The 22,277-nt window shown below is 44.8% G+C and overlaps 1 protein-coding gene across 1 annotated transcript in view; it reads left to right on the forward strand.

Moving 5' to 3' along the window:
- PARD3B (par-3 family cell polarity regulator beta) overlaps window positions 1-22,277 on the forward strand; it is a 608,076-nt gene that overhangs the window by 203,671 nt on the left and 382,128 nt on the right. Inside the window, exon 11 of the mRNA XM_082225604.1 lies at window positions 19,267-19,452. Within this exon, the coding sequence (XP_082081730.1) occupies window positions 19,267-19,452 (186 nt within the window). The remainder of the gene's footprint in view (window positions 1-19,266; window positions 19,453-22,277) is intronic.

A 22,277-nucleotide genomic window follows, 5' to 3' on the forward strand; every position in this document is an offset into this window, starting at 1 on the left:
TGGATTACAGGATATTGGGGCTTAGTTAAGTGCAGCTCTGTAAACTAACATCAAAGAGCTGTTTAATTAACGTTGTTTTCACATTGCAAGCGAAGTGAAACCCAGCTTGCTCTTTGAGGGGTTGTCATTGCTTCAGAAGGGAATAAGAGAATCTTAAGAAGATTCTTTTGTGAAGCAGATCAGCAAAGTATAGTTGGGACCAACACAGTCTGTCCTCTTTATTATCCAGTTAGCCAAATGTTACTAGTAATTCATGCCAGCTGTTGACAGTGTAGCAGCTGGGGTAAGGAGCTGGTTGCAAAACACTGGGGGATTATCTTGATTTGCTTAATTACCAGACTCTCCAGGCTGCCTTGTGATTAGTATATTTTATAAGATACATTTGGGTTTTAAGCTATGTAGTAAATACTCTGCTGACTTCTCTGAAGACTGTTTAAAGATTAGGAGCGGGGTAGGGTGGGGGAACTGTCTGATAGTGATCTGGTTTGTATTTTCTGACTGCTTTAAAAGTAAACAGAATTCTCGGTCGTGCTACTGTTCCACCTGATTCCGAAAACATTCAAAGGTTTGGCCGTGCCTGTTGCCACATCTTCTCATCCGCCATTCCCCAAAAGGATTGATCATGAGCCCACACTTTTCTAAACTAACTTAAGGATCATTTTCCTTCATGCTGGCAAAGTAAGCAAGCCACTTTAATTGGAAGCAGTTGCTGTTTAACCCGTGCTGCGCTGCAGCTGTGCGGGCTCCCTGTGCAAAATAACTATGAAAGATGTTTTTTGTTATTTTAATGAGAGTCCAGAGACCTGGAGATGGACGCATGGAAACGCTTGCATGTGCATGCACAGAAAGGCAGAAGTCTGGTCCTTAGCCAAACATGACAAATAATAAAAAGTTTAGAAAGGTAGGTTTGCCCCTTGTTAGGAAATGACAGTATATATACCTATACTTTAACGCTCGCTCTCTTACACACGTTTGTATATATCTTCCTCCTTACATTTAGGACGGCTTTCAATTATTCCTTTTTGTTCTAAGTGTCACTGGAACGAATATGAAGATTCCCCTCTCCCTTTATTAATTGTTTTATATGGCATGGCCCTCACCGGCAGACACAAAGCTCAGATTCCCAGCCCAGTTTCTGCCGAAGCCTTTAATGCCTAAATCAGATTGGTACATAGGCATGGTGCAGATTATAAGGGGCAGGAATGTCCTTGAGAGGTATAGCTCCATGGCTAAATGCAAGCTAAGCATTGATCCAACAAACAACATTCCCTCTGCGCTTTCCTTTTGAAGAGCGGAGCAGGTGTAGCTCTTTGCATGGGAAATACAGTTGGAGTCCTGGGGCCCGACACTCCTTCGATGGATTGAGCCTGAAAGGTTTGTTCACGAGGGCATCTCTGTGTCCTTAGCAGCTGAGGCAGTGTCAGAATTGGCTCAGCAACCTATTCACTCTTGCCTCCCTTGAATAAGGAGGTTCCACACTGGCAGCAGGAGGTATCTGACCAGGGGTGTCGAGTGTCACAGGGGCAGAACATTGCTCTGCCAACCTGTTTGGTTCCTCCCCTGAATCCAGCTCTCTGTTCCCTAGATCCCTAGCCTCCTCTCCAGGCTCATACACTTCCTGGGGTCCCGATTTCCCCTTCCCCACCCCACTAGTACCCTCCCCAGTGTTGTCCAGTTCCAACTCCCTGGGCTCCTCCCAGTCCTCCTCAGAATCTGACCATCCTCTCCATGATATCTTCACAGAGCTCCTAACATTATAATCTTTTCTTTGAGCCCTAATAAATCGTCTGGAAGCAGATAAATTTTATGCCATATGGTATAAATTTATTGAGCATATAACTAAGTATGAGGGCATTCTTAACTCTCCCACAACTCATGGAACATTATGGACTATATTTGGCATAGATACGAAACCTACTTGTCATTGGTTTAAAATTTGATTATCTCACACTTGATTGTTTTGGTGGTGGTTGTTATTGTTCTGTTTGTTTTACTTTTATGTACCTTAAACCCGATGCAAAATCTTATATATATTTTTAAAAAAACCCTATATAACCTGGGCTTCTGGTGCATAGGCAGTATTCAGGGCAGCTAACAATTAAAATCAAACATAAAATACGATACGTTTATTTCTTTTTTAAAAAAGAAAACAACACAATATGACAAAAACAGTTCCAAGTGCACCAAGTTAAAAATAAAGCGTTGGATTAAAAAACCCTTATCTATCAGCCGAATCAACCCTGGCGATCAATGGGGTGACAGATGTCGCAGCCAAATCGCCCTCACACCCTTATCTATCCAATAAAACAACTGCTTACCTAAATAAAAAAGGTTTTTGCCAGGCAAATAAATACCCTAAAAGGCAGGGGGAGGGGTGCAACTGAGAACCTGTGGACAAAAGGTTTCACAGTTTGGGTACAGCCATAAAGGAAGTTATTTGTCTAAACCCATAAGCTGAGCCTCTACCATAGACATGGACATAGAGAAGGGTCTGCCTGCTGTTTCCTTTTTTTTTTTTTGTTTAAATATATTTATTGAAAGTTTTTAAGATATAACAAAAAAAAGAAAAATTAACATACAAAATAAAAAAAACAGTTAAAAACACACATTAATTTTCAATAACATAACTTCCATACACTTACTTCCTCGGACCTCCTCATACCTCCCTTCTTTGTATTCCAGTTCGATTTGTTAGTTCAGCAAATCGTTACCATTAAACTTTTTCCCATTTGTAAAACCTTTTTTTTTCTTCATATCTCTTAAAGCATTACAGCTGGAAACCGCTAAGTTTCTATCCAACATCCTTCTAACATTCATTAATTTTACAATGTTTCTGTAAGTAGTCTTTGAATTTCTTCCAGTCTTCTTTCACCAACTCTTCTCCCTGGTCTCGGATTCTGCCCGTCATTTCTGCCAGTTTCATGTAGTCAATCACCTTCATCTGCCATTCTTCCAGGGTGGGTAGATCCTGTGTCTTCCAATACTTTGCAATAAGTATTCTTGCTGCTGTTGTTGCATACATAAAAAAGGTTCTATCCTTCTTTGGCACCAATTGGCCGACAATGCCCAGGAGAAAGGCCTCTGGTTTCTTCAGGAAGGTATACTTAAATACCTTTTTCAATTCATTATATATCATTTCCCAGAAGGCCTTAATCTTTGGGCACGTCCACCAAAGGTGAAAAAATGTACCTTCAGTTTCTTTACATTTCCAGCATTTATTATCGGGCAAATGATAGATTTTTGCAAGCATGACTGGTGTCATGTACCACCTGTATATCATTTTCATAATATTCTCTCTTAAGGCATTACATGCCGTAAACGTCATACCAGTGGTCCATAACTGTTCCCAGTCAGCAAACATAATATTATGTCCAACATCCTGTGCCCATTTAATCATAGCAGATTTCACCGTTTCATCCTGATTATTCCATTTCAACAGCAAATCATACATTCTTGACAAATTCTTAGTTTTGGGTTCTAACAGTTCTGTTTCTAATTTTGACTTTTCCACCTGGAAGCCGGTCTGCCTGCTGTTTCCTATGGTGTAGGGAAGCAGACCTGGAAGGAGGCCGTTCTAGGGTATCCTGGGCCTAGGACATTTCAGGCTTTAAAGGTCATCGCCAACACTTTTAATTTTGCCTGGAAACGAGCTGGAAACCAATGCAGTCCTTGCAGCAGCGGTGTCATATGATTCTGTAAGCGAGCGCTAATCAGCATTTTCGCTGCTGCATTCTGGACCAACTACAGCTTCTCAAGAAGGTAGCATCTGTAGGGCTCACTGCAGTCATGCAGTCTAGATGTAGCTAAGGCATGTGTGGCCCTGGCCAGGTCTAACCTCATCAGGTATTGGCATTGTCCATGCACCGGCCAAAACTCCTTGTTATAGCTGCCAACTGAGAAGCCAGATACAAGACTGAGTCGGAAAGCACACTCCAGCTGTGAAAACTGATTCTTCAAAGGGAGTGCTACTCCATCCGATGCAAGGTAAAGCGTTTCGTATCCCAAACTCTTATCTGTCTCCTGGCCAGAAGAATCTCTTCCTTCACTGGATTTAAATTTCAGTTTATTAGCCCTCATCCAGCCTGTTAGCTGGCCCCGGACACCACTTCACAACATCATCAGCTTCTCTGGCTGGGGATAAAAAGATTATATAGTTGTAACTTTAACCGTAGAAAGTTCTTGCAGTGCTGTAACACGATCAGGTTGTGAACCGGTGATGCGTATTTTAACAAAAGAAGGATGTGTATAGCACGTTATATCCAGGCGTTCTATATGTTTATGCGTACAGGTACGTTGTGTGTTGTCTCTCGAGTTTTCTGTTTTAGAGATCTCAACTCCTGGACAAGTGTACATCTGCAGAAAGTCCAGGGAAGCCGACAGCTGGATTGCACATTTTCCTTGTAAATTAGATGCTTCTAAGCATGTGCTCACTTTAAAACATGCTGGTTTTATGTAAAGTAAACAGCTCGCAGTTATGTAAATATCGGGAGTCCTTGACACGGGGAGCAACTCAACTGCTTGATGTAGCATAAAAGGCTGGCTAGACACAGCCCAATTTAATTAAGCTGAAACACTCTGGCTTAAGCTGATTGTCCAACCCAGGGCATGGTGTTAGCCTTCAATGTTGGAGGCCCCAGTTAAGGCCTCTTGTTCAGCTGCAAACCTACTGGGTGGGTGGCCTTTTGGCAAGCAAGCATCTCTCAACACATCCTGTCTTTTCTTGGTTTGCCGTTAAGGTAAAACGAGCTCGAAGAGAGGGTGTAACCTGTAGCTTGAGACAAGATATTACAAAACTTGTTTTCAAGCCTGCATTAAATCCCGGGCATATAAATATGTGGGAAAGAGTGCTACCATTTGGTAACTCAATTACCATATTTTTTGCTCTATAAGACTCACTCCCCCCCCTAAAAAGTAAGGGGAAATGTGTGTGCGTCTTATGGAGCGAATGCAGCCTGCTCAGCTATTCCAGAAGCCAGAACAGCAAGAGGGATCGCTGCTTTTGCTGCACAGCGATCCCTCTTGTTGTTCTGGCTTCTGCGATTCAGAATATTTTTTTTTCTTGTTTTCCTTCTCCAAGAACTAGGTGCGTCTTGTGGTTTGGTGCGTCTTATAGAGCGAAAAATACGATATTTCTGAGCTGAACATCAACATTAACTCGAGGCTAGCATTGCTTTAGTAAGATTTCCTTGTCACATGTCAGCGCAACATTTTGTGGGTATCGTCCAAACGGTGAGTTTGTGGCTGGTTGGTGGGCGTTTGGAGTTTCGCTGTTTTTAAAAGAAATCTTACTGGGGAAATTATAAGGAATAAATACAAACTGCGAAACATCTTATTTTCAAGTATTTTCTGTCGGCTAATGGTTATGTGGCACCAAGAGATTGCTCTTTAATCTTGCATGATTCTTTCCTGAAAAGAACACTGTGGAGAATGCAAATTCATAAGCCTTTGAAAATGATCCCTTCTAAGTCCATTGCCTCTTGCTCTCAGATCTGAACGGCACTCTGGGGAATATGTTCCTCTTATCAGTACTGAGCAGCCAGCACGGGGGCAGCCAGCACATACTGGAGAGGCGCTGATGGTGTGTGCTGGTCAAGGACATCTGACAGTTAGTGAAAGGTCTCTTGCTATGTTAAATAAATGCTGTTTCCTTCCTGGCTTCAGTGAGAGCTAAAGTTTTTGTGTGTGTTGGTTTTTTGTTTTTGTTTAAGGTTCTTTTTTGGCCACCGAACAATAGGAGAAGCTAAGACAGCCTTTTTGCCAAGGGAGATGTGCATTAGATTATCATAAATCCACAGATAGAAAGTGCAGTGGTCAGTGAGTGTCGGCATTCTTAGATTAAATAACAGGGTTTAATTGAAAAGGAGTCTCAGGAGAGAGAGACGATTGAGACAAGACAGAGCATATATTAACGTTGGCCGGACAAAGGAGAATTTATGGGATGAGGAACAATCTTAGTTTTGTTTGTTTGTTTGTTTAATAAAGGAGATTTTAATTTAGGCAGTAGGAAAGGCCAAAAGCACATTTTACTGGCATTAGACATGCATGGACGGCATCTGTTAAAAGTAGCTTCTACTTTTGAGCATGTGAATAGTTTTATCTTATCTTTCCCCCCCCTCGCCCCCCAAAAATGTAGGATTGTAGTTTCAATACAATTTGGCAGGGTTTGGAGCTGTTATTTTCACTGCATACACATCTGTGGTACCTCAGGTTAAGTACTTAATTTGTTCCGGAGGTCCGTTCTTAACCTGAAACTGTTCTTAACCTGAAGCACCACTTTAGGTAATGGGGCCTCCCGCTGTTGCCGCACCGCTGGAGCATGATTTCTGTTCTCATCCTGAAGCAAAGTTCTTAACCTGAAGCACTATTTCTGGGTTAGTGGAGTCTGTAACCTGAAGCGTATGTAACCTGTATGGGTATATTATGTGTTGGTACGCCATGCTATAGGTGCCTCCCAAGGGGAAAAAATTGAGGATGAGTAAAACGAATAGATGCTCCAAAGAACAGTTTGTTTTCAACTATTAAGAATTGGTTAAAAGAGGAGGGAAGGATGGAATGGAACGATCTAGTTACTTTCCTCGAGTCTAACACTGGTAATAAAGTTCGTTGAACCCATCTAGCACTCAAATGAACAAATGTTAGCAGCTTTGAGAACCACTTAGCCAGTTTGTGACAATCTTTGTGAAATTTTCCATACTTTTGTAACCCAAATAAAACAAGAATTGAAAAGAAATGACTAGAAAATCCTGGTTAGGCGAAGCTTCATTCTTCAGCTGTACCTTCTTCAAAGACAAATGGAAGCAAAAGAACCCAGTAGAGTAACTTTGCTATGAACAGCCAGTGTCCGTAAAGGAATGTGCAAACGTTCATAGGAACGTGGGAAACTGAGACCATTGGTCCATATAGCTCAGTTTCGTCTACACTGAATGGCAACAGCTTTCCAAGATTTCAGGCAGGAGTCTCTCCCCAACCCTGCCTGAAGAGGCTGGGGGTTGAACTTTGAACCTTGTGCTTGCAAGGCAGACCCTCTTTGATTGAGCTACAGCCTTTCCCTTGTACGATACACAGAGCCAACGTTTGGATGATGGTTAAACACACTGCTGTTCAAAAGATGACAGGTTACAGGGAGGAATATGCTGGGACATAATGGAAAAAAGAAGGGCCTCTCGTCGGAAATACAGAGACGGCAGTAGTTTTTCTCTAAAGCAGCAGGGACGTGGGTGGCGCTGTGGTCTAAACCACTGAACCTCTTGGGCTTGCCGAACAGAAGACCGGCAGTTCGAATCCCCATGACAGGTGAGCTCCTGTTGCTCTGTCCCATTGCTCTGCCAACCTAGCAGTTTGAAAGCACACCAGTGCAAGTAGATAAATAGGTACCGCTGCGGCAGGAAGGTAAATGGAGTTTCCATGTGCTCTGGCTTCCATCACAGTGTCACTTTGCGCCAGAAGTGGTTTAGTCCTGCTGGCTACATGACCCGGCAAGCTGTCTGTGGACAAATGCCGACTCCCTCGGCCTGAAAGCGAGATGAGCGCTGCAACCCCATATTTGCCTTTGACTGGACTAAAGTGTCCAGGGGTCCTTTACCTTTACCTTCTCTGAAGCACTAGTAAGAGGGGGAAGGAATTGTAGATCAGTAGTAGTAGTAGCAGCTGGCTTATTAGTTTTTTGTTTTCCACTATCCTCTAGTTTTTAAAACTTGCAATGCTTTTGAATGTGTTTATTTTCTTTAAAATCTCTTTAATAATACGAATGAGTAAAATCAGCATTGACATCAGGACTTCTTAAATTCTTTTTCTGTTTGGGTAAATTATTGACACTTTGAGGGATTGCTGCCAAAGGAAGAACGGAAAAAAATTTCGTGTTGGCACTTTGTTTTACTGACATGTGTCAAATCCAGCTCTATTTTAAGGGTATGGATTCAGCGCCACATTCATGTCCAGTTACTAGAGTTGATATATCCCATGAATTTTCAGTCGTCTGTGATATGTAGGAAAAAAATATTTGACTGCAGCAAGTGTTTAAATTTAGCAAATTTACTATTTTTAGTTGTTTAAGATTCTAGAGTTGCCAAGTAATGCCAGCTGTCATAAAACTGATTGAGAATATATGCATCCTTGAAAACAGATATTGGAGACGTGCTTGCAAATCTTCCTGCCTTGAGACATTTCTTAATGAGATGTCTGGTTAGTGAAGACCCTCATAACTGAATTGCTACATGTCGGCTATCAGTGGACATTCATGGTGTTTCCCAGCACACCTGACTACCGTATTTTTCTGTGTATAAAATGCCCCCATGTATATAAGACGACTCCTATTATTTAAAACCAAAAATTAAGATATTAAGTTGTTTAGATTTTTTTTGGGGGGGTGGAGGTCACTTCTGCCAATTGCTCACCCGCCTGCCCTCCACTTCTGATCGCTTTGCACAGCCACTGCCAATAACACACCTTGCCGCAGCCGCCAATTTTCTGCCCGTTCACTGCCACTAACAGCCCACCTGCCCACTTGCTGCAGCCGCCAATCGCCTTCCCCGCCTCGTCACAGCCTCCAATCGCCTGCCCAGTTGCTGCAGCCACAGCCAATCGCCAGCAGGCCTTGCCGCAGCTACCAATCACCTGCCCAGTCACCGCTGCCAATCTCCTGTTTGCTGCTGCCATTCATCGCACGTCCCACCCCCGCATTCACTATACATGTATAAGACGACACCCAATTTGTGCCTTTTTTTTTTTTGTAAAAACTATCTTCTACATGGAAAAATACGGTCGATTGCATTGCTGCTTTTTAAATAAGAGAAGAAGAAGAAGAGTTTGGATTTGATATCCCACCTTTCACTCCCCTTCAGGAGTCTCAAAGCGGCTAACATTCTCCTTTCCCTTCCTCCCCCACAACAAACACTCTGTGAGGTGAGTGGGGCTGAGAGACTTCAAAGAAGTGTGACTGGCCCAAGGTCACCCAGCAGCTGCATGTGGAGGAGCGGAGACACGAACCTGGTTTCCCAGATTACGTGACTACCGCTCTTAACCACTACACCACAATCTGTATATGACATTTTAGTTTCCCTGTACCATGCTATGGTGTGTGTTAAACTAGTGCAGGGGTCTGCAACCCGCGGCTCCAGAGCCGCATGTGGCTCTTTTACACCTTTGCCGCGGCCCCGGGGCGGATACTAGCGAGGGGAGGAGGCGCATTGCGCGCCCCGATTCTCCCCACTGTGGCGGGTGCTGTACTGGCTGTGACGTCGCATGGGGGTGGTGCGTGCGTTAGTCACGCACCATCCCGACGTCACCTTCCCGCCCGCTGTCAGATCGGACATTAAGGTAAGAAACAATATATGCAGTGTTATATTTGTTTTAAATGTCGCAATGGTTTTGTGGCTCCCATGTTTTTTTTCCTTCAGAAACAGGTCCAAGTGGCTCTTTTTGTCTTAAAAGTTGCAGACCCCTGAACTAGTGTTTTCTTTGTCAACTTGGGTCTTTGTTTGGTTTTTTGCTTCCATTGTGACATAGCTAGCTAGATAGCTACAAGCTGCCATCCCCTAGTGCCGAGGTAGACTTCTGAAGCCTAGCTGGAAGGGGAAAAAATAAGGTAAATGGAGAAGGAAGAGTACTGTGAGAGTAAGGGCTGGACTGGAGGATAACAGCTGGGGTGGGAAATGCAATACTGAAGGCAGGACCTGCTTCTCAAGTGCTGAATTTGTACCAGTGACTAATATGGGCTTTACTGTAAGTACTTCTGCATTGTGTGCAATTCAAGCATGCCCTGCAGTAATCTCCTCCCAGGAGTCTGTTAAAATATCACTTGATATTCCTGTAGAAGCTTAGAATGAAAAGCTAGATTCATGTTTGAAAGCACACTGCAGTAATTCCTCAAATAGATAGCACCTGGGCCAGTGGCAGGGAACTATCTGGGTAGGACCATAATACACCGGTCCTGAAAGATCTTCATTGGCTCCCAGTACGTTTCCAAGCACAATTCAAAGTGTTGGTGCTGACCTTGAAAGCCCTAAATGACCTTGGTCCTGTATACCTCAAGGAGCATCTCCACTCCCATCGTTTTTAACCCGGACACTGAGGTCCAGCGTTGAGGGCCTTCTGGTGGTTCCCTCACTGCAAGAAGTGAAGTTACAGGGAGCAAGGCAGAGGGTCTTCTCGGTAGTGGCGCCTGCCCCGTGAAATGCCCTCCCAGCAGAGGGTGTTTCTCTTGTCACCTAATGGCCAGAGCAAACACAGCCTCTGCAATGAGAAGCTGCATTCATAAGCAGCTGCTTCATTGTTGAAATTTTACTAATGGCTTTTTATTCCTGAAGCTAAAGCAGATCAAGCCTGTTTTTTTCATTACTGTGAAGGTAATGAAACTAATCTCAGTGCTAAGAATGTATGAGTGTGTTATGTTCCACGGATAAGAAAACCTGATGTGAGGAGAATGAGATCAGAATGGATTGTTCCTAAACTAGCTGGTGTACAATTATTATTTTTTAACTTACAGTAATTTAGATAGGATTGAAACAAACAAACAAAAAATTCCTTCCAGTAGCACCTTAGAGACCAACTAAGTTTGTTATTGGTATGAGCTTTTGTGTGCATGCAGATATGATAATTAGATAGGATTGTCATTCATTATACCAGGGGTCAGCAAACTTTTTCAGCAGGGGGCCAGTCCACTGTCCCTCAGACCTTGTGGGGGGCCGGACTATATTTTGAAGAAGAAGAAAAAAGAATGAATTCCTATGCCCCACAAATAACCCAGAGATCCATTTTAAATAAAAGGACGCATTCTACTCGTGTAAAAACACACTGATTCCCGGACTATCCGCTGGCCGGATTTAGAAGGCGATTGGGCTGGATCCAACCCCCGGGCCTTAGTTTTCCTACCCATGCATTATACCTGACAGAGTCAGACCTCTAAGGGCTGTTCAGTTTAAAAAGAGAGCAGGGACTTTGGAGAGCGGAACATAGGTCACCTAGCCACAGCCTTCATTGTGGTGAGGTGTATTGTATTTCTGTTTAAATTATAGTCATTATTTCCAAATAATGCACCTATACATATAAATTAGGACATGCAAATGTTATGCAAATGTGGCCCCCTGCTTTTATTTGGTGATAACAGTTCTTCTTTTGGCATTGTGAAAGTGTCCACCCTAAATTTCAGAGCTTTGTGCAAACCACTTATTTGCTTTCCAGAGAGCTCCGGTGAGGTAAATAGCTGCGAAATATTATGGATTCCAAACTGGATGTAAGCAGAGAGCTGAAGGAAACCTAATACTTGAAAATGATTTAGTATATTTATATCTGTCGTCTCGCTTCAACACATTTTAACAACTCTATTTTGGTACTGATAGCATGCCCACACAGTCTGACGATAACCCGTCAGATTGGTGCAAAGAACTAATGCATGCACTCACTCCCTTTTAATAAACTAATAAATCTTAGGAAAAACATGAAACACTTGAGCACCTAAATTTGTGTGTCATGTTGTTTTTGGCGCTGTGTTTATTTTGGTAATCCAGTCACTTAGCTCTCTATTTATTTAGGAGTACAATTAGAATTAGAACAGTTTGTTCCCAAAATCCTCTAAATTGTCATTATTATTATTATTATTATTATTTAAAAAGAATACTTCTCTCCTGTATTGTTGCTTTTTAGATTCTGCTACACTGAGATTTATTTTGATCAAAGGTTTGGCATGTTCAGACTAAGTATTTATTAAAATACCCATAATAAAATTGTTGCAGATGGAAATGGAGAACATTCCGGTGATAGATATGAACAGGTGTGCAGAATATTTGTTGTTACACAAGCACGTTATATAAATTGAGATAATTGCTGTGCTCCAATTAATTCTGTTGCTCCATTGGAAGTGGGAAGTAAAGTTAGCAATTTGGTACAATAAAATAACTTGGCAAAAAAGCAAGTAAACACACAGGTGCACTTGTCTGTACGAAGATGTACGTGTGGTGCTTCGACAGATGGGTACAGCTATGTGCAAAAGTTTCCCAAGAAGCTTCTATTGTATTGCTTATATGTTAATGGGAGAGATGGACTTTGAGGTCAGTAGGATCCCTGCCATAGTGGTGCTATAGCTTAATTATTCAATAAAAACTCTTTTCCTAAATCCGTATAACACTGCATTTTATTCATATTCTTGTCATGGGAAAACTGAAAATACATAATATAGTGGTACCTCGATCTATGAACTTAATTCATTCCGGAAGTCCGTTCTTAAACCAAAGCATTCTTAAACCGAGGTGTGCTTTCCCTACTGAAGCCTCCCACCGCTGGTGCCCTTCCACCGTTCGGCTTCTGTACATCTTCCAAGGCGAAGTTCACTAGCTGGAACACCTACGTCTGGTTTTGCAGAGTTCGTTGCCTGAATAGTTCGTTAACAGGACTGTTCGTAGACCGAGCTACCACTGTTGTTGTTTAGTCGTGTCCGACTCTTCGTGACCCCATGGATCAGAGGACACCAGGCACTCCTGTCTTCCACTGCCTCCCACAGTGTTGTCAAACCCATGCTGGTAGCTTCGACAACACTATCCAACCATCTCGTCCTCTGTCGTTCCCTTCTCCTTGCGCCCTCCATCTTTCCCAACATCAGGGTCTTTTCCAGGGAGTCTTCTCTTCTCACGAGGTGGCCAAAGTATTGGAGTCTCAGCTTCAGGATCTGCCCTTCCAGTGAGCACTCAGGGCTGATTTCCTTCAGAATGGAGAGGTTTGACCTTCTTGCAGTCCATGGGACTCTCAAGAGTCTCCTCCAGCACCATAATTCAAAAGCATCAGTTCTTGGGCAAGCTACCACTGTAGACTGAGCAAAATATCTGTTATTGCCACTTTAAGAATCTACATTTTTCCAGCAAGGGGGTGGAGCCTAGAAGGATTGGACTTGCACACCCAGGCTCATCAGTTTCACGCCAGCATTTCTTGGACATGGCATTCACTGGGAGCTGTCCGTAGTGCTGAAGTCATTGCCCTGCTGTGTTGCTTTGCTTGCCTTGCTTGACTCCAGTTGCACAGTGGTCCATTAGGCCCCCACCAACCTCAGTCTCCCTGTAGCCAAGCCCACCTACTTTCTTATTTACAGCCAGTCCAGTGGGTCACCCTGTATGACAGTTTCCTCCTCCTTCGGCTCAGTGTTGCCCTTGTACAACTCCGCATGGAACTAAGTGAGTTAGTTGGCTCTCCCTGTCTTCGGCTCTGGAGCCAACTGCTCTTGGTCTCCCAGCCTTCTGCCCGACCAGTCCCAAGGGACTCTGCAGCCACCATTGTGGAGACAGGCAGATCAGAACAGCTTCAATGTTTCTTGAAATAGGTGTGTATATAGAGTTGAATTACCTCGGGTCCATGATGGCCTTCCTACCATCGCTCTGCTTTTTGTTGAATCGGTGAGAAAAGGAAGATTGGACAGCTTTTCACAGTATGATCCCTTACAGCTCCTCCACACTCCTTCCATGTATCCCAGCCTTATCTGGTGCCGTTTCAATATCTGATCTGTTTAGCTCATGTGTGTTTTCAGCTGCATTTATTTTTTCACGTTGTGCTTTTATTAACGTATTAATTTTGAACATTGCCTCAAAACTGTTGTTGGGGGGGGGGAGTGGAATATTTAAAAATCCACCAGATAGATAAATCTGTGTTATTATCTCCTGGCTAGGATCTAAAGATACCAAGGGTGCTTGGACGTGGTACTGTGGTCTAAACCACCGAGCCTCTTGGGCTTGACGATCGTAAGGTTGGCAGTTTGAATCTGCACATCAGTTCCAGAGGTTTGCAAAGTTCAACCTGCCTTATGGTAACACTGCTGATCAAGTGCATGTTCAGTTCTACATAATACTAACACATCATGGACGCGAGTGGCGCTGTGGTCTAAACCACTGAGCCTCTTGGGTTTGCTGATCAGAAGGTCAGCGATTCGAATTCCCATGATGGGTTGAGCTCCCGTTGCTCTGTCCCAGCTCCTGCCAACCTAGTAGTTCAAAAGCATACCAGCGCGAGTAGACAAATAGGTACTGCTGTGGCAGGAAGGTAAACGGCATTTCTGTGCACTCTGGCACTCGCAACTGTGTCCCATTGCACCAGAAGTAGTTTAGTCATGCTGGCCACATGGCTTAGAAAGCTGTCTGTGGACAAACGCTGGCTCCCTTGGTTTGAAGCGAGATGAGTGCTGTACCCCACAGTCAATTTTGACTGGACGTAACCATCATGGGGTCCTTTACCTTTACTTTTGAGTAGCATGCCACATGCATGCCATAGCTGAGTGGAAAGAACTTTGCAAAACAGTTTGTGATATTGTGTGTCATGTATTCTGCTTTTCAAAGGGAAGAAGCCTCCGTGGCTTTGCGTAAGATGTGAAAGAAGGAATTTGCATCCCAGTCCTTGTCTTGAGACATGTTATAAATAAATTGGATAGAGGTGGGAGAGTTGGAAGATGTGGCTGCTAGATGGCTAAAAAAGAGTGAATTGGAAAGAAAGCCGAGGGAAGGATAGTCTGTTATGAAGAAAGAAGAGAGGGAGAGATTAAATCCTCAGCTATCCCAAGCAGATTTTGAGGGTGCACAGTAGGCTAAAGTGCGAAGGAGAGGAAGGTGTAAGTCTGCTCTGCTCAAACCTAGGTAGTGCTAGACACAGCCCACATACAGAATATTTATACGGTCTAATAAAAATGCACCCAGTTCTGTCAACTTCAGAACAGTAAACTATCTAAAGGTGGTTTTATAGCTGGGAAGAATGATGAGCAGTTGGCTCTGATCTAACCACAGTGCACGCGTGTTTTCTGATTTACTTTTCAACAGATTTCCATTTGGCCTTGTGTTTTTATTTGTACCAAACTACTTGTAACTGCAGTGATCTAGAGCTGAGTTAGTTTTTCAAAATCATAATGTCAGAAACCCAAAAATATTTCCTTTACTCGATTATTATTATTATTTCTTGAAAGTGGGAGCCTTTATGACTCAGTGATTGCAAAGTAACATTCATTTCCCAATAGTACTAGTTGGACAGTTCTGTTCTGAAGGACTCAGACTTGCGCATGAGCATCTTTTATTTTTATTTAAAAATATATATCAGAAAAGTTAACAAAGAACAAGGGAAATGGATAGCTAGATCAGACAAAAATTATTAATGTCAACATCAGGCCACTTTTATGTTTTCCAATTAAATGAAATGCATTAACTTTGTCATATGATTAAATATATTAAATATTTGCTCTTGATACTTATTGGAATTGAGGTTCAGTAGACCTTGCCTATCTCCACCCTCCCCCATATGGAGGCTTCCAGATTAAAAGTGTATTATTTATTTTAGTTTTCCACAGGACTAAAAATAGTAGGTTTCAATTGCATCGTGAGAGCAGCTGATCAAGGGTTTTCGGGGTGGAAACTACTTTCTTTCATAGTTCATCAATTTCAATGGTGGTCCACAAAAGAGATTTTGGGGGAGCATCCTGATTGGCACTTTTTACTAGGACCAAGTCAAAGATTATGTGTAGAAGCGTTCATGTTTGAATGAAGAACAAGTTGTTCTGTTGGTTAAAAAGGTAAAGGTAAAGGGACCCCTGACCATTAGGTCCAGTCGTGTTGCGATGCTCATCTCGCTTTATTGGCCAAGGGAGCCGGCGTACAGCTTGCGGGTCATGTGGCCAGCATGACTAAGCCGCTTCTGGTGAACCAGAGTAGCGCATGGAAATGCTGTTTACCTTCCCGCCGGAGCAGTACCTATTTATCTACTTGTACTTTGACGTGCTTTCGATCTGCTAGCTTGGCAGGAGCAGGGACTGAGCAACGGGAGCTCACCCCATCGCGGGGATTCGAACCGCGACCTTCTGATAGGCAAGTCCTGTTGGTTATTTTGTTTCAAATAGAGGTGAACGTCTTTTTCCCATTTAGCGTGAGGACAGGAACTGCTGTGCTAACCTCTGAGTTCTCCTGTGGCAGCATCACATAAGCTAAACTGTTTCATTATATTACACTGCATTAGTTGCCAGTTGATTTCAAGATCCTCACATTGGCGTTAAGACCACAAGGGCTTTCATTCAGATGTGTAACCTGCTTTATCACTTTGCAACTTTCACCTGAGCAGAGTGGTGTGGGAATGACTGGAAGGGTGGGTGGGTTGGAAAAGTCATGTTGTGGTGGCATTCTGCTTGTATCTTCCTGGTTATCTGGACTCAATGAGTGAGTCTGACTATGAAGAAACTGAAAGAGCAGTAGTAAAAATCCAAAACAAAACCATGGAAGAAGCAGTGCTGTGAATAAATTGGTGGGATGAAAAAGTGGGTGTTCCTTTGGGGACTGGATTAGGGGATCTCTACCATAGAAGTGGTGCTGTGGGTTAAACCAGTGTTTCCCAAACTTTTTTGGGCAATGGCACACCTGTTTAATGAAAAAAATCTCGCGGCACACCACCGCGGCACAGCCCCGTGACGTCAGCGCGCAGCGTCACGCCGGGAGGGACGCACGAAAGTGAAAGTTTTTTTCCCTCCCCCTTGCCGGGGAACCTCCAAGCTTTGGGGGTGGGAGGAGGCAGCAGAGCGAGGGACTGAGGGACGGCGGCAACTGAGGCGGCGGCGGCTGTTGTGGTGGTGGCGGCGATAGGGGGCGGAGGAGGGGGCGGCGGCGGGGCTTGAGGAGCCGTCGCCGGGAGTTGCTGCTGCTGTTGTTGCTGCTGCTGCCTGGACATGCCGGCCTCCTCCTCCTCCGCTGTCTCGCGCTCCTCCCTTTTGCATGCGCTGCCCCGCCGCTCGGCACCACCACCGCGGAGCCGCCCCCGGCTTGACGCGGATCCTCGCCGCCGCCGCCTCTCACCGCCCGACTCGCCCGCCTCCCTCCCACGGCACACCAGCCAATGTCTCACGGCACAGTAGTGTGCCGCGGAACACCGGTTGGGAAACACTGGGTTAAACCACAGAGCCTAGGGCTTGCTGATCAGAAGGTCGGTGGTTCGAATCCCCGCGACGGGGTGAGCTCCCGTTGCTCAGCCCCTGCTCCTGCCAACCTAGCAGTTTGAAAGCACGTCAAAGTGCAAGTAGATAAATAGGCACCGCTCCGGCGGGAAGGTAAACGGTGTTTCAGTGCGTTGCTCTGGTTCGCCAGAAGCAGCTTAGTCATGCTGGCCACATGACCCGGAAGCTGTACACCGGCTCCCTCGGCCAATAAAGCAAGATGAGCGTCGCAACCCCAGAGTCGGCCATGACTGGACCTAATTGTCAGGGGTCCCTTTACCTTTTACCACAGAACATAACATCCTTCTGGATGTTTAGAGGGGCTGGGAGCTGGGGGCACTGTCATACAGTGGTTCCGCTCCTTCCTCCTGGGCCGTGTTCAGAAAGGGGTGGTAGGGGATGAGTGTTCAGACCCCTGGGCTCTCACTTGTGGGGTGCCTCAGGGTTCTGTCCTCTCCCCCATGCTTTTTAACACCTACATGCAGCCTCTGGGAGAGATCATCAGGAGGTTTGGGTTGGGTGTTCATCAGTATGTGGATGATACCCAGCTCTACCTCTCTTTCAAATCAGAACCAGTGAAGTTCTGGTCAGACCACACCTGGAGTACTGTGTCCAGTTCTGGGCACCACAGTTCAAGAAGGACACTGACAAACTGGAACGTGTCCAGAGGAGGGCAACCAAAATGGTCAAAGGCCTGGAAACGATGCCTTATGAGGAACGGCTAAGGGAGCTGGGCATGTTTAGCCTGGAGAAGAGGAGGTTAAGGGGTGATATGATAGCCATGTTCAAATATATAAAAGGATGTCACATAGAGGAGGGAGAAAGGTTGTTTTCTGCTGCTCCGGAGAAGCGGACACGGAGCAATGGATCCAAACTACAAGAAAGAAGATTCCACCTAAACATTAGGAAGAACTTCCTGACAGTAAGAGCTGTTCGACAGTGGAATTTGCTGCCAAGGAGTGTGGTGGAGTCTCCTACTTTGGAGGTCTTTAAGCAGAGGCTTGACAACCATATGTCAGGAGTGCTCTGATGGTGTTTCCTGCTTGGCAGGGGGTTGGACTCGATGGCCCTTGTGGTCTCTTCCAACTCTATGATTCTATGATTCTATGATAAGGTCCTGTGTGAGTGTCTGGAGGCGGTTGGAGGATGGATGGCAGCTAACAGATTGAGGCTGAATCCTGACAAGACAGAAGTCCTGTTTTGGGGGGACAGGAGGTGGGCAGGTGTGGAGGACTCCCTGGTCCTGAATGGGGTAACTGTGCCTCTGAAGGACCAGGTGTGCAGCCTGGGTGTCATTTTGGACTCACAGCTGTCCATGGAGGCTCAGGTCAATTCTGTGTCCAGGGCAGCTGTTTACCAGCTCCATCTGGTACACAGGCTGAGACCCTATCTGCCCGCGGACTGTTCGCCAGAGTGGTGCCTGCTCTAGTTATCTCCTGCTTGGACTACTGCAATACGCTCTACGTGGGGCTATCTTTGAAGGTGACCTGGAAACTACAACTAATCCAGAATGTGGCAGCTAGACTGTTGACCGGGAGCAGCTGCCAAGACCACATAACACTGGTCTTGAAAGACCCTCATTGGCTCCCAGTACGTTTCCAAGCAGAATTCAAAGTGTTGGTGCTGACCTTTAAAGCCCTAAACGGCCTCAGTCCAATATACTTGAAGGAGCATCTCCACCCCCATTGTTCTACTGAGATGCAGCGCCGAGGGCCTTCTGGCCGTTCCCTCACTGTGAGAAGCCAAGTTACAGGGAGCCAGGCAGAGGGCCTTCTCGGTAGTGGCACCCACCCTATGGAACGCCCTCCCACCAGATGTCAAAGAGAAGAACAACTACCAGACTTTTAGAAGACATCTGAAGGCAGCCCTGTTTAGGGAAGCTTTTAATGTTTGATGGATTACTGTATTTTAATACTTTGTTGGAAGCCGCCCAGAGTGGCTGAGGAAACCCAGCCAGATGGGCAGGGTATAAATAATAAATTATTATTATTATTATTATTATTATTATTATTATTATTATTATTATTATTATTATACCTTGGCTTCCACCCACCCATATTTCTCTGTATATCACTTTTGCTTATGGAAACTTGGAGAATTTTAATTATATTGTAATATAAATAACCTCTGATCCAATTGGGGGGGGGGCATTTCTTTCATGATGATTTGCAATTGACCATGTTTTTAAAAAAGAGAATCAAATAATATGCCTCATTTCCCTCAGTGTATGCCTCTCAAATCATTGACATGCGAAATGCAAATCAGGGCACCTGAGAAGTAGGCATTTATTTAACTCCTGTCTGTTTATGCAGATGTTCTGCTTCTCTGTCCAACAGAAAGGAGAACCCTACTGCAGCGCTCTTTCGCTCGACACCACAGAGCAATTGACCTTTGAGATCCCTCTGAACGACTCGGGTTCGGCCGGACTTGGTGTGAGCTTAAAGGGCAACAAATCTCGAGAGACTGGGGCTGACCTTGGGATCTTCATCAAATCCATCATCCACGGAGGTGCTGCTTACAAGGTATGGGGAAAAAAATCAGTTATTTTATTTTAATTTAACCAATACTTTTGAATGTAAATATGAGAACCAGTTGCCAGGTTTGTTACACACACAAGAACAGTGTGTGTACTTAACTGGGTCAATGAAAAGGTCCACACTCTGCCCCATCATCTGTCTGACCAACAAGAAGCCACCAGAGCTTGATGATGATGATCATGGATTTTTCCTCTAACAAGGAGTTCTGTAGTGTGGCTTATTCAGGGGAGGCTGGATGGCTGATACAAGTCAGCCATGCTAGGAATTGCTGCAGGAGAACTATTAAGTGTGCATATGGCTCTCTGTCACCTTGCTTTCATTCACACGAAGCTTCTTCTTTCGCTTTCCTGACTTGGCAGCAACTGCAAATACCCCCTGACTTGAGAACACCAGGCTCCTCTCGACTATTTGCTGCACATTTATTCCAGTACATGTATCAAGAGTTGCTTGTTCTTAACACCTACTAGGTTGAAAATGAAGTATCCTGTTTTTGCTTTTGGAAGCCTACACTCTACTCTTATCAAAAGGGACGCTGGTGTTGCTGTGGGTTAAATCACAGAGCCTAGGACTTGCCGATCAGAAGGTCAGCGGTTCAAATCCCCATGATGGGGTGAACTCCCGTTGCTCAGTCCCTGCTCCTGCCAACCTAGCAGTTTGAAAGCACGTCAAAGTGCAAGTAGATAAATAGGTACCACTCTGGCGGGGAAGGTAAGCGGTGTTTCTGTGCGCTGCTCTGGTTCTTAGTCATGCTGGCTACATGACCCGGAAGCTTTACACTGGCTCCCTCGGCCAATAAAGTGAGATGACCGCCGCAACCACAGAGTTGGTCACAACTAGACCTAATGGTCAGGGGTCCCTTTACCTTTACTTTTACTCTTATCAAATTGTCAAAATTCTTATGAAACAATGGTGTATAAAGGTAGGATAAGATCAGTGGGATAAGATAAGTGGTTTCTTTAAAAATTAAACCCATTGAGTTGGAGGAAGCTAACCAGACTTCAGTGATAATAGACTTGGCAAAAGAGACAATAATAGATTATTCAGCCCTGCCATCTTTTAAGAATGCGATGAATCAGAATGCTTTGCAGTGAGGATTGGCTTCTCAAAATGACACCATAGAGTCCCATAACGGAAATATTTTAATTGACCTTCTGTAAATGAGTAAGGAAGAAAAACTCCAGAATTTTATTCTTAGGTTGTGTGGCAACAACTAATTTCTCCATGAATATTCAAAATCCTTACAACATGTTCTGTTTCTGCCGCGAAAGCTTCTCAGACATCTGTTCAGAATGCATTTGCGAAGGAAGCTGACTTACGCTGAGTCAAATCCATTGGCCCATCTAGTTCAAGGCACCTCCCAAAATTAGAACGTGAATGGTACCTCTTCCTCTCTGCAAAGACACCAGTGCACACACACAGCTGTCCCATGACCCCAAACATCTAAAGTCCTGCAAGTTCTTTCAGTGCCAGGGATAGAACCTGGGACCTTTTCTGCGTACATATGTTCGTAATCAACCACCAAGCTATGGCCTGTCTACTTACTATATCAGAGACGAGCCAGCAGTAAATCACACCATGAAAGCTGGTGTTAACTCTCTATGAGCAGAAACACGATCCATGCAAGCGTGTCAGGCCTAATGCATCACAGGCGTGTCAGGTTGGAGGATGGATGTGGCTAACAGATTGAGGTTAAATCCTGCCAAGACAGAAGTACTGTTTTTGGGGGACAGGAGGTGGGCGGGTGTGGAGGACTCCCTGGTCCTGAATGGGATAACTGTGCTCCTGAAGGACCAGGTGTGCAGCCTGGGAGTCATTTTGGACTTGCAGCTGCACACAGAGGTGCAGGTCAATTCTGTGTCCGGGGCAGCTGTCTACCAGCTCCATCTGATACACAGGCTGAGACCCTACCTGCCCATGGGCTGTCTCGCCAGTGCGGTGCATGCTCCAGTTTTCTCCCGCTTGGACTATTGCAACACTCTGCGTGGGGCTACCTTTGAAGGTGACCCAGAAACTACAAATAATCCAAAATGTGGCAGCTAAAGTGGTGACCGAGCGGCCACCGAGGCCATATAACACCGGTCTTGAAAGACCTATATTAGCTCCCAGTATGTTTCCAAGCCCAATTCAAAGTGTTGGCGATGACCTTTAAAGCCCTAAATGGCCTCGGCGCAGTATACGTTAAAGAGCGTCTCCACCCCCATCGTTCTGCCCAGACACTGAGGTCCAGCTCCGAGGACCTTCTGGTGGTTCCCTCACTGTGAAAAGTGAAGTTGCAGGGAACCAGGCAGAGGGCCTTCTCGGTAGTGGCACCCACCCTGTGGAACGCCCTCCCACCAGATGTCAAAGAAATAAACAACTATCTGACGTTTAGAAGACATCTGAATGCAGCCCTGTTTAGGGAAGTTTTTAATGGCTGACTTTTAAATCTTTTGTTGGAAGCCACCCAGAGTGGCTGGGGAAACCCAGTCAGATGGGCGGGGTATAAATATATTATTATTATTATTATTATTATTATTATTATTATTATTATTATTATTGGCACAGCAACTCATATCTAGTAGGTCTTGCCCCCATGAAGCAGTTTCTGAGACTGAAGCCTCCCCACAGCTGCCTTAGTCCCCTCCTCTACAGGTGTTTTTCTTCCCCAGTCAGAGACTGTGTTTGCACATCTCTCTTCTTCAAGTCTCTTCCTGATCTGGGAGACTAGGGGACAGGCGAGCTTGTCACAGCAGGGGAAGGGGACACCCATGACTTTTCACCAGCCTGATTCCTTTCTGCCTCATTGCCTCCCTCCTCCCTTGCTTCAGCTT

This window comes from Podarcis vaucheri (genome assembly GCF_965113315.1).
Source record: "Podarcis vaucheri genome assembly, chromosome: 1".
In the NCBI taxonomy this organism is placed as follows: domain Eukaryota; kingdom Metazoa; phylum Chordata; class Lepidosauria; order Squamata; family Lacertidae; genus Podarcis; species Podarcis vaucheri.